The following is a 12,867-nucleotide window of genomic DNA, read 5'->3' as shown; positions in this document are numbered from 1 at the left end:
TGTTGCTTGTGGGGCTCGCACACAAGAATTTCACTCGCATGTGCTGTGCCAGTGTGCCTGCACATGTGATGTGACAATAAAAGTGATTTGATTTGATTTGAGAAGTGGTGAAATTCATCTCTTAGAAATTCTACCACGGGAGTTCGGTTCCATCCCAGCTGTACGCTTTTCCAGTCTTTTCTATATTTAGTGTGTCAACGATGCTCATTAGACAGTTCACAGAGTGTTCAGCGCTGAACAGCTTGTCTTGTGGCACATTCTGGTGATAAGGTCTGGAGAGGTCTGTGTTCACTGTTCCTGGATGTAGGGACACACAAACAACCTGGGGAAAAAAAAACATCATTATGGGCTATGGGATCTATGTACAAGGGCATGCCCTAATCCATGCTCTAAAAGAAAGATACAAACACCGGTAACAAGCATCTTAGACCTTAAGCTCAGAGATGTTTTTCCCTTTTCATGTAAATCCTTGACTCCCTGCTCAAACCAGAGTTCCTCCCTGTCCAGGATGTGTACATCCTCCTCATCATTGAAACAGTATCTCATGGCCTGTAGGTGTGAACAGACTGCGGAGTCCTGGCCTGACAAGTTAGCTCTTGTGTGCTGTGCCATCCATTTAGCCAGAGGTTGTTTGGTTTCCCCGATGTATAAATCCTGGCAATCCTCCTGGCACTTAACAGCGTACACTATATTACTCTATTTGTGACATATCTTTTGGGTGGACCAATTTTTGGCACAGTGTGTCTTGGGGTTTGAAACCAACAGAGACCCAGTCTTAAGAGAAAATGCGTCTCAGTTGTTCTGATACTCCCGACACATAAGGGTGGAAGTCACTTGGACGAATGACGAAATGTTTCTCCCACTGAAAACGCCAACCAAACAAAAAACCACATGAATAGACTCAACTCTTTGGGATTTCCTTAACTTGATGATTGAGCATGCACCAAGACATTAATGCAGCATGTATGAAAACACTTACCTTGGGTCGACTGCGGCCCAGCTCTATAGACAAATTCCTAGTGGCCATGTTAAGAGCTGCTTTAGACATTCTGTAGCTGTACCAACCTCCAAGACCTGAGAAAAAAGTGTTAGAGATGAACATTTTACCACAGTGCATGCATGCACATTATAACAAAAGATAAATATCTGCTTTGTAACTATGCTCTGTCCTTCAGCTAAGTGACAAAAGTGGTGCTGCCTATGTGCATAGGTGGTTTTAGACAGGGGCCAACGCCCCCGTAGAACTAGCTCTGGCCTCTGTGCTCAAGAGATAATAATTAATTGATTTCTTATGGTGATATGCAGTGGCACGGTAACTGGAATTAAATTGCTGAGGTGTTCAACATGGACTGTTTAGGGTGCTGCACACTTGCTCTTTTAAATTTGGAGCCGTTTAGCTGGTGGGTTTTTCCCCTGTTAACAAAGAACAGTGTAGAGAGACAGGATGAAGATCATGAGGGGATGAAAGAGAGAAAGAGGAGTTAGCTGGAGAGGATGCAAAGAACAAGGGATCAGAAACAGAGACTGTCAATCCTGTACAGTATGTGCTTAATACATTTAAAAAAAATCTTTTTTGTTTTGTTCTGTGCTCCGATTAAAAAAACAAAAACAAAACACTGGTCCCACTGATAAATTTGGTCTGGAAGTGCCACTGCCTACATGACATGTATGCACAAAGTGTTTTGGAACCACCAAATACCATTGTCTCCAATTGATCCCACTTTCGCTGTGATGTTAACAATGATCCCGCTGTGCTGTTTGGCTTTCTCTGCAGGCTGCTGACCAAATCCACCACTGCCCTTAAGAAGGAGGGGGGAGAAATACTTGGCCATGACCAGGGGACCCACTGTATTAGTCGTTAAGGTGGAAATGATACCCTGAAAATGGGAAAAAAGTTACTTAATTAGGTTAAGGATTTAATGAATTTGGTGTTGCCGATTTCAGACTCTCTTGCTGGACACAGACATCACCAGCACAGTTTAAGGACCACCAGAGATTGTTAGAAAAAGTCCAATGTATGTACCATTACAGGGGGAAATCCAAATGCCTCTATGATGATGGTGTCTCACCAAGTTTTTTGCACTACTTCTGTGCATGTATTTTCTACACAGGCAACAGTTTGACTCACGACAGTGAGTTAAACTAACTTTTACTCCAGTTTTTACGGAAATGTGGCTTCTCACACTAAAACAAAGGTCTACCTGTGCAGAAACATCCCTCAAGCTGGTCTCTCCTTTCCCCGAGGGGTGAAGCATTGCCGAGGAGTTGACGACTAGATCCAGCCGACCGAAACTCTCCTTAACCCTCTCTGCAGCTCCGCGGATGTCCTCCTCGTGGTTCACGTCCAGTCTGAGAACCATCAGTCGGCCCGGGTGTTGGCCGGCCAGGCTCCGCAATTCTGCAGCCCCGTCCGGGTTTCGACATGTTGCTACAACAGTAGCGAGTGATTTATTTTTAAGTATATATTTGCAGAATCCAAAGCCCAGTCCTCTGCTCGCACCTTGAATAAGAGCGACGGGTGCAGCCATGGTTGATAAATGACATAACTAACAGTGTTTGCTGCCTTCACTGCCACTCAAAGGGTCGTAACTTAGAAAATCGGGGGCAATTTAGCGAGGACGCTTGCCGAACGACATCTTAAATGGGCTCATAAGCGACCTTTAAACTTTTTTTTCTATAAAAAAACAACAACGCTGTTACAGTGGTGGTATGTTTTGAAATTATACATTTGAAATTTGGGGAAAAGAAAAGTGACAGTGAAGGTAACACGAAAGGCAAAGGACGTAACGCACGCCCCCTATAGGTCTTTCTGAAAGCACTTACACAACTGTGCATTGCAAGTGTCCTTTGAAAGAGTGATATAATTTTACAGGGCGTATTGACCAAGTTGTAGATGTGGTGCTGGATGGGTTCGATCAGTCAAAAGCTGAGGATTATTGGGGGGGAATTCACGCTCGATTCGGAAGAGAAGTAAAAATATCAGTAATATTTTATGTTATCTTTTTTGGACATAAAACCTGTAAAAGCATCAAACATCTAGGATTTAAAAACTAGTATTAGAGGAAATGGAAATGCATTACATCATAATTTGGAGGGTATTTGGATTCATATATGATTACAATCAATAATGGTAGTTTTGCCTTTTGATCCAATATTTGGCTTTAGACCGATCAATTTTTACACTTATGGCACTGAATCTGAATTAAATGCGCATTAAACACAAACAACTCCAACATTATGAAGTCGCAGTAACGTCAGTAATTTTTCAAGGAATCGTGAGAAAATATCCAGACCAGTAGGCGGCGGTAGCTTGATGTAAGCTTGTAAACTGCCAATAATTGCAAAAAAACCCAGAAAACATAGTCTTTGTATTAATATCGCGTTCATTCATTTACGAATATATAAAAATATATTACATAAGCGAAATATGCTGACTAAAACAAACCCACAATGAGCACGGAAATTACACCATTTTGCTGTTTGCCAACCGCCAATAAACCTTATACAGAAGAAGAAGAAGTCAGTTGCTTAGCAACTGTTGGAAGCCCAGCGTCAGTTAGCAAGTTAGAAGATCAGCTAACACACGTACCGTGTGACCCTAAAAAGTGTATAAATGCCACTAAAAAGAAGAGGACCTTTGCAGCTAGCCCAGAGAGAAGTGGATGAAGTAGAAAAACAGGTCAGTTCAAGAACGACGCTTTAAACTTAGGTGCGACTGCACCAAGCTGTTCGGACTGAACGTTATACAGTTGTTGCACATGTACCACCAGAGCTTTTTCGAAATGATGTGATCCCGAGGCTTGAACTCGACTGTTTCTCTAAACACTTTTGTCTTATAAGCCCTTTACCGACGTGGCATGCGCTAGCATAAATATTGATTAGCATCTGTTCGTAACAATTCATTATGATGCACTGCTGTGAGTTAGCAATGTAAACCAGAATAAAAACCGACATAATCATCAATGTAAACGCTGAACTGTACATTGATTTAAACACTTTCACAGGTTGACAGTCTGGAGAAGGATGTCCAGAGCCAGGCTGGATCCACTGAAGAGGCCTTTCGAAGGTAACCAACTGTGGTAGAGCACCAGCAGTGCCCTTCCTTACTCTTAAGATGAGCACCCTCACCTGTTTTAACATTGAAATCCTTGTGTGTAGTTATATAGCGCCTTTCTACTCAGTTGAGCACTCAAAGGGTTTTCTGCTAAAAGTGTCACTCACCCAGTCACGCACAAATCCATACAGGATTGTATCTATAAGCATTTTCTAACAATTACACACGTGCTCAGACTGCAATGGGTACATCAGTGAGTTCGCTATCAGTCTGCCCAAGGATATTTCAGCATGATGACCCTCTCTACCACATGCCCTGATCACCTACTTTATGGAATGCTTGATATCTACTTGCAAACAGATGCCAAAAACTGCAAATGTCAGCAGAGGAGACACTAAGGACACTGAAGAAACTGAGCAAGGTTAGTTTTCTAATCTTTAAGAAACTTTTCAACCTTTTCAAATACTATTATCGTACACAGATTTAATATAATCTTTCGATGCCAACAATTGGAAGCAATCAGTGATATTACTTGACTAATATTAGTTGTTTTTATTAAGGCAGTTGTCATTACTTACAGCACCAAATCGATATATTAATTTATCTTTGTGGAAAATGTTGCATGGTTGACAGCAGTGTAGCTAATTAGTCATCATAAGCTAATGCTTGATCTTTCAGGGTGATGAGCTGGCTCCAGTGGGCAATTATGATCAGAGGAAACAGGAAGAGGAGCGACGAGTGCAAAACATCGTGGAGCGTCTAAAAACTCTCTCTCTGGAGCTGTCGCCACCAGGACCCAGCACTGAAGCAGGGTTAGTGAAATGTGTGCTAGTTGCAAAGAAGGAAAACTGGGACGGTAGAGTTTTTTTTGTTGTTGATCTGTGTATGTACTTTATAGTCCTTGCTGCAGGGGGCTTGACTTCCCCACAACAATTTAACCTGCATGCTTCATTGCAAAGCATCAGTTTATCTGACAGATTCAATAACAATTGATTGACAAATCTGACCCAAGAATACCTTTTTTCACTGAATTATTCCCTGGTCCACAGTAATGTTTCAAAGGAAGATAGTGAAAATAGTGCTGAAGAAGACGATGACGAAGACAGTAACGACAATGAAGAAGAGCATGTAGAAAATGATAACAACATTGCCGGTGATGAGAGGCGAGATTTGAAACCGCCATCTCAGTCAGATGCTCGCATCTACATGGTCCTCAGTGATTTCAAAGGAGAGCAGGAAGGAGATCTGTCTGTTCGGGTAAAACACAAACAGCCTTGATGTCAGCAATATATTTAGGACGTTTAGAGCTTGGATTCTTTCCCCTTGCATGTTAAAAGCGATATTGTATAATATTTAGTTTCAACAGAAGAGGGCGCTCTAGCCATCCAAATCTTCTTCAAGTCTTGCAGGCCTGAATTAAGTAACAAATGTAATTTACATATTTCTGAAAACTATTTACCTTTTTAATTTTAAACATTTCTATGATGTGTCTGGTAGATATTGGCATGCAGTCTAGTGCACTGTAGTGTAATTTATAAGCTTTATTAATCGTTATGTCCATCCATCCATCCATCCATCCATCCATCCATCCATCCATCCATCTCCACTTATCCAATTTGATATCCCTTTGTGTTAATGAATCTTATTCCATTGCCGGTTAATTTTTAATCAAGTACTTAACCGATTAGGAAGATAGGTTTATCCTCACATCTGAATTTTAGACATGTCTGTGATGAACTGCATTTGATCTCATCTGTTTGTTATAAATGTGTGAGTTATGTGAACTTACATGGTGTTCTGTGGCCTGTTGTTTCAGAAGGGGGAGGTGTTGAGGATTATCAGGAAGGCAGCAGATGGATGGTGGCTGGCTCAGAACACTAAAGGCAGCAGAGGAGTGGTTCCAAAAACCTTCCTGAAGGTACAAAATCTGCAATGATAGCAAGTCCAACATTATGAATTTTCATTTAGACAAGTGTTTAGCTGAAGGAATTATAAAACATTACTGAGAACATTAAAATGCAGCCTGCAGCAGTTTTCTTTATTCATTGTGTTTTTGATATTAGTATAGACTGACAAAAAAGATCAAGACCATAACAGGATATGATTTCTGATTATATTTTAAATGTAACCATAATGTGTTAGATTGGCTCTAGTGTTGATGAGGAAGATGATGATGATGATGACAATGATTCAAAAGAAGATGATGATGACAAGGAGGAGTCGGAAGAGGAGGAAAATCAAGATAGTGAAGAATTAACTGATGATCCAGACAAATGGAGGTTGAAAGTTTTTTATTTAATTTTTATTTAATGGCATTAAGCTTCCAGGGTCTGTGTTTCCCTACACTTGAGAGACTTTGTTTAAAAGGAAGATAATTTTGAAAACTACATTTATCCAGATTAATGGCAGCATAAAAATATTACTTACTGGTGTGAATGAATAACATAATTATTCTTGGTTTCTTTTGTTTTTGTTGACAGTGCTTCACATTCTAACTGGTCTACAGTCAAAAAGGCTCTGAGTGAGGTGTGACTTTCTATACTCTACAGTTATAACTACAAGAACTGAAACTGCTATTAATTTTCCCAACAACAAATACTGCATTCACAATCTTTAGCGCTGTGTTAAATACGTTTTATGGTTTTATCGTGTGTCTGTGACAGATTGATGCAACAGATGTGCTCTCCGCCATGGGTGCTATACCTTCAGGATTCAGACCATCAACTCTCAATAAATTACTGGTGGAGGAAGGTCATTATGCAGCATGTGTGTGTGTGTGTGTGTGTGTGTGGCAGAATTCAGTAAATCCTAGAGCTTGCTGGTCCACTGGTGGTGAACAGACCTGCCTCCCTTAGTGCTGCCTGACATCATCCTACAGGTTAAGTGGCTGTTATAAGGCTAGGGGGAAACTGTTTTCATTGCCAGTTACTCAACTTCTGCCAATTACTTTGTCAATGTATAATTTTTCTATAAAGCAGCAAAATATGTGGATTACATTTCCCCAATTCTAAGTAATGTATTCCAAGGTAGTAACAAATCCTTGCATCAGTGAAGCAGGAATCACAGGATGTGTCACATTTATATTTGGAAAAATCAACAATTCTACAAATTGTTGCATCTTAATGGAAATTTGGATTTAAACTAAGATGACACCCAAAACTTAAAACAGCTTGAACAGCTTACACTGTGAGATAAAGGAGCTGGTTTAAAAGACATTTTAAATTATTCAAGTTCATAACTGCACAGGCTTCAACAATTAAGAGTTTATACTGGGTGAGTTATACTGGATGTTATTTTTATTACTGTAGTTGTTTTGGTACAGTAGATTGAATGGTGAGTTAGATGCACAATTTTTACCCTATTGTTACCGTATTGATAGAAGCAGCTGTCACTGTAAATAGTAATATTTATCTAACAAGCCAATGCTACATGACTTTCAGGGCAAAGCTGTAACCCTTTGTGTCCTTTATTAGGTGTAACATACAGAGGAAGTCATTACATTCAGCCTCAGCTCAGCCAATCACAGCTCTCCTTTAAAGACCTCTTCCTGGACCCAGACACTGGCAAGGTGAGCTTGTCCCTGTGTTTCTGACACTTACCAGCAACTATAGTCATAAACCTGCCTACTGTGTGATTCTCCTGTGGTGTAGGTTCGTCCTCGGCAGGTCAGCACGAGTGTTTGTTTCAGTTTGTGGAGCTGCAGGATGATTCCTACTCCTGGGGTTGGTGTTCAAGTCCTCAGCCGGCACGTCCGCCTCTGTGCCTTTGACGGAACTCAGGTATCATGGTTGTCTCTGTATACTTTTATTTTAGACACTAGTCCATGACAAAAAATGAAAAAGAAATCATTTAAAACCATTATGAGATATTTACAACATAAATTTATGCCACACACCAAGAAAGGTACTAAGTCACAAACATTTAGAGAACTGAGAAAGATCCTGAACGCTTCATTATATGAAGTTTTTTCTTTTTTGCGTCACTCTAAATAGACTAAAATGTGCTGTATAAAGTGGTGTACAGTCGTCTGCAAAAAGAGCTATTTCAACCTTATCTGCACATCTAGAATTTATGGCTTAGCATATTTGCTTGTGCAGAAAGCTTATACCACTGTTGTTATTACAAACAGAATCAGGGGAACATTTGCTTCCATTCTTCCTTGGTTGGAGCGATCATTATTACGTTCTTTTGTACTGTAATGTTTTACTGCACCTCTTTAATTTCTCCAAATGTCTTCAGAGTATAATGAATTTTATTAATACTTTTGGTGTATTAGGTAAAACAGGTGTCAAACATTACGGCTAGGGCATCGTTGTCTCTTCGTTTTGGCCTTCTGTCCACACTGAGACCGAAGGCCAAAACGGCCAAGGTCAAGGAAAGCGCAGTGTTCTGAAAACGCTTTTCAAAGCGGATACATTCGAAAACGCCGTTTTTGCGTAGCAGTGTGAACAGCGAACCCGGAACTTTTTCGAAGTTGATGATACATTTTGTCATGTGATGCATAAACTATGATAGCGGAGGGCATTATACAGCAGTTGTTTTGTTTGTTCTCAATTTTGACAGCCCTATTAAAGATCAGTTTGCACATGCTCCAGATAGCTTTTCTTCAAATTCTTTAATTCTCACTTGCTTTGCAACTTTGTACTTTTGTGTTACTCGCAGCAACAACTCCACCTCATTGTTAGTCCATTTAAAAAACTTGGTGCTTTTCCTCAACATTTTGTCGCAACATTTCAGAGAGCCGGAAAGTAAATAAGCAGCAGACAGAAATGAGGCAGGTCGAATCGTCTTGCGTTTCATGCATGCGCAGGACTGGAACGTAATCGTTTTCGGCCATGGATCAACAACTCTGTGAAAACAACTGAAAACGATAGTGTGACGTGGAGCGTTTTCAGACCAAAATGCCGTTTTCAAATTTAACCGGGCTAGTGTTGATGTAGTAATTCATATCCTTGATTACTTTAGTGGCAGGAATCATGTATTGGTCTCTTTAAGTGTGTAAGCTTATGAAACAGTCACATTTCAGCTCAACTCAGACAACAAAGAACACGTTTCTGCCATAAAACAGGAAGATTTTTATGCAGGGTTTTTTTCAGATTTAACTCTTTGTATCTAATTCCCTCGCTCTCTTGCTTTTTTCAACATGAGTTTCACTGTGTTTCAGGTTTTGAGTAACATCCACATAATAAGGGCAGCCTACAACGCCAAGAGCCCAAAGACCTGGAGCTTCTCTCCAAGGGTATGTGGAGGTTGCTATGTTTGTAACCTTACAACACAAACTGATTTGCAGACTCTTTGTACTGAGGCTCTGCAAAAGAAGACAAAAAAAGAAATTGTGAGAAATGTGAAATTTAGCATGTGTTCATGTGTGTGTCTGTTCAAGGTGACCGGTATCTTGCCCACCCTCTTGGATGGAGACTGTTTTCTGCGCTGCAACTCTGTGTCTCCTAACCTCGGGATCCTCTTTGAATTAGGAGTCACTTTTATACGAAATGTAAGGGTGCATACAATTTTGCGAATTACAAAAATGTATATAAGGAAAGAAAAGAAAAAGTGTCTCTGTTTTAGTCTACTGGGGAGAGAGGAGACCTAAGCTGTGGTTGGGCTTTCCTCAAATTGACCGATGATGCAGGAAATCCTGTGCCGAACAGGTACATGTGTTTTTTTTACAGTCATCCAGACATATGCAGAAAAAGCTGCGAAAATATATAAGAATATCTTTTCTTTAGACACCTAAAGTAGTGAAAAGATTAACAAAGTAAAATGACACCTAGCGCAAAACCACTGACATTATTAAGCGTGCACAAAATTGAATTATCTACTGTGTACAGGACCTATGAACTGCCTGTGAATGGTGGCACTCCATATGAGAAGGATGTAGCAGTGGAGGCGTCACCCACTAGAGGATGTAAGGAGAAATGGCAGACTCAGTACATTTTGATCTTAAAATAATATAAGGAAAAAACAATAGAAACAAAATAATCGTTTTTATGTTATATTAATCAGTGTATCTCCTCTCCTCTCAGCTCCAAGTGGTGTTTTCCAGCAGATGCTCCAAGCCAGGCGGCAGCCCAAACTTGTTGTTAAGCTGAAATCAGCCAACAGCCGGACGCAAACACAGCTCAGGTTAGAAGATCAGTGAAAAAAAGACTGCCACTGTGCTTGAACACCTGCAGTAGAATATCTTATCCATAAAGCCTTCCTCTGTTTATTTGGACTCATTCCTGACTCATCTCAGATATATCCCTGTGTGCATGTATGTGCGTGCATGTATATGTTTGTGAAAAGTACATTTTTTCTCTTCAGTGTCCTTCCAGATACTCTCCTCCACTGCCTAAACTGCATCCATCTGCTGGTTCTGCACAGGCATCTGCTTGCAGACGCACTGCTGATGGACAGGCCCACAATGCAGAATGCAGGTAGCTCGCACTGTCAGTGGTTCTTATCCAAACCGATCACATTCACAGCTCTGGGTTTAATACCATTATCTCTCTTTCAGATCTAATATGCAGTCCTATACTTTCAACCTTCCCTGTGTTGTTGGACCAGCCAGACCTGTTAGATGCTCTCAGGGTGAGAAAAGTCACATTTGTCATTCAAATAAGATTCAACAACTGCTCCTTTGTTTTGTTGCTTTATCAACACAGCTGGAATTCTGCTTGTTGAAGATGATTTCTGTGAGATTATTTTTAATATTCTCATAGTAAAAATAATGTGTGATTATATATAGAGAGAGTTTAAAGCTTGTTAAGTGGTATGACCCATCACATTTGTTTGATGGTAAGGACAACTGAATATTCAAATAACTGTGTTTCTTCCAGAGTGCCTGGCTGGATGCTGAGACTAACATGAACAGAGCACAAAAGGTGCGTGCGTGTAGGTGTGTAGTTATACAACTCTGTGTCCAAACACATTTTGGCCCTGTGTCTGGATGGAAGCATATGCAAACCCGTAAATATATTAATCGGGCCTGTACCAACTATTTTGAACTATTAAAAATTTTAATTATTTTTTCCTTCCAGGTTTTTAATATGTCTTTTTGTCATGTTTAATCAAATATAAGGGATTGTATGATTTGCAGGCCAGACATTCTGGATTTATTTACATTTTATGCATTATTACAACTCTTTTGGAAACAGGGTTTTGGGACAGATCCCATTACAAAGTGATATGTTGGGGATCTGCTTTCTTTTTGGGAACAAAGAGGAAATAGGATGTTTTGGTTAGGTAAAAGGTAGCTTTGAAGAAGTATTGATTGCCTGGTTTAATTAATTAAACTCAGTAGGGATAGCTACTGAGTTTAGGGATAGCTCAGTGGGGTAGGGATAGCTCAGTAGGTAGAGTGGTGGCCCCATGATTGGAAGGTCGGGGGGTTCGACTCCACTGAACGGTTACCCTGAGGTACCGTCCCTACACACTGCTCCCTGGGCGCTGCATTGGTGGCTGCCCACTGCTTCACTGGGTGAATGGGTTAAATGCAGAGGAGCAATTTCCCTACGGGGACTAACACATACACATTACACATTAATACATTACACATTATTACAGTAACAGTCTGCATCTTTGGATGCGTAATATCAGCTCAGACCTGTAGAGGATGCTGTCAGTATAATAGATTGGGTGGCTTACACTGAGATGTGAATATGAACTAAAGCTTTCTCCCTGTGTGTTTACAGAGGGACCTCTCCTATCTAAAACTGGAGTTTGTTAAAGTCTACATGTCATCTGTGTATTTCCTGCTCCACTCTCCATCGCTGCCCTGTTATTGTTGGGCGGACCCGCTCTCTGAGGAACAACGTGCAAGAGTCATCTACGCAATGCTGGAAACACTGAAAAACCAACGCAACAACACCGGCCAGTCAGGAGTTCCTGAGGTCTTTGTTGATGGCGCTCACACGCATCTCGCTTTTGATGTTACCGAGTTGACTTTTGACCTTCTCCGTGTGGCGTGGTGACAATAACGTCAGCTCCCTCTGGCTGAAGGTGCTATTTGGTTGAAGTTAATTATCCTAATTTTCACATATATTTTGAAAATAATTAAAGGTTAAAACTCACAATATTCTATATGTTTATTATTTTTAGTAAATTTTAATGAAGAAGACTAAAACCAGCAGTGGTTGAAATTTGAATGAAAGACCGGGCTTCCTCTTTGGTAGCTGTTTTTCATTACAATATATCACATACTATAACCTAGTTAGTCTTTCATGTAGTTATTATAGTTTTAGTTTTGGTCCATGGCACAGATGATATATAATATGTCATATTTTAGATACACTTAAGATAAAACACGTGACAAGATAGGGCAATTCTTCATTGGTTTTTCACTGAATTTGTTGAAAACAAGACAAAACTCACATGTCCAACACGCTTTACTTCCTTTCTGCTTCTGCTAAACTACTGAGCATACACGTCTTTGCGAACCTTATGTTTACCAAAGGCACTGATCGTAGTCTGTGTAGCTGTGAAATAAAATATTTTATTTATTTTGTATTTAATCACAGAATCAACGTCCTTCCTCTTAAAGTTAAAAAAATGTGTTACAGGATTAAAAAAGGGACAATGAGTGCCACTAATGCCAGTAATGGTAACATTATTGGCATGTTTTAATTTAAATTTTATGATAAAAATTGTGTTCGTATCACTTATTTACATCCACAAAGGTGCTTTTTCAGCCCTGTCATCTCACTGGGTACTGAGCCCCACCCATTATTTCAACATCATTGTGTGTATGTGCTTGTTTGGGAGGGTCTGTAGTGTAGGGTTACAGGAGTTAATAATTGGCCCGCTGTGTTCTTTTTATAGCCTGGTATAAA

At 40.1% G+C, this 12,867-nt stretch overlaps 2 protein-coding genes across 2 annotated transcripts; one reads left to right on the top strand and one right to left on the bottom strand.

Annotated features, from left to right (window-relative positions):
• Window positions 1-58: 58 nt before the first annotated feature.
• On the bottom strand, window positions 59-2,547 carry LOC102212345 (C-factor). Its single transcript, XM_005733739.1, has 4 exons — window positions 2,202-2,547; window positions 1,700-1,877; window positions 980-1,074; window positions 59-322 (listed from the first exon to the last, which is right to left on the bottom strand). Exons 1-4 carry the CDS (start codon window positions 2,526-2,528, stop codon window positions 131-133), a joined length of 792 nt encoding a protein of 263 aa, XP_005733796.1. The 5' UTR covers window positions 2,529-2,547; the 3' UTR covers window positions 59-130.
• A 972-nt stretch (window positions 2,548-3,519) lies between these two features.
• nphp1 (nephronophthisis 1) lies at window positions 3,520-12,630 on the top strand. The gene is made up of 20 exons (XM_013910977.1): window positions 3,520-3,679; window positions 4,005-4,066; window positions 4,415-4,475; window positions 4,733-4,866; window positions 5,104-5,311; window positions 5,871-5,972; window positions 6,197-6,333; window positions 6,535-6,580; window positions 6,718-6,805; window positions 7,528-7,622; window positions 7,705-7,833; window positions 9,219-9,293; window positions 9,438-9,548; window positions 9,623-9,705; window positions 9,886-9,962; window positions 10,081-10,180; window positions 10,361-10,473; window positions 10,554-10,627; window positions 10,876-10,920; window positions 11,731-12,630. The coding sequence occupies exons 1-20, from the start codon at window positions 3,614-3,616 to the stop codon at window positions 12,007-12,009; spliced, it is 2,085 nt and encodes a 694-aa protein (XP_013766431.1). The 5' UTR covers window positions 3,520-3,613; the 3' UTR covers window positions 12,010-12,630.
• Window positions 12,631-12,867: the final 237 nt, after the last annotated feature.

The sequence above is a fragment of the Pundamilia nyererei genome, unplaced genomic scaffold (genome assembly GCF_000239375.1).
Source record: "Pundamilia nyererei isolate P.nyererei 1_Seehausen unplaced genomic scaffold, PunNye1.0 scaffold00054, whole genome shotgun sequence".
Taxonomy (NCBI): domain Eukaryota; kingdom Metazoa; phylum Chordata; class Actinopteri; order Cichliformes; family Cichlidae; genus Pundamilia; species Pundamilia nyererei.
This window is presented reverse-complemented; position numbering and strand designations above follow the sequence as displayed.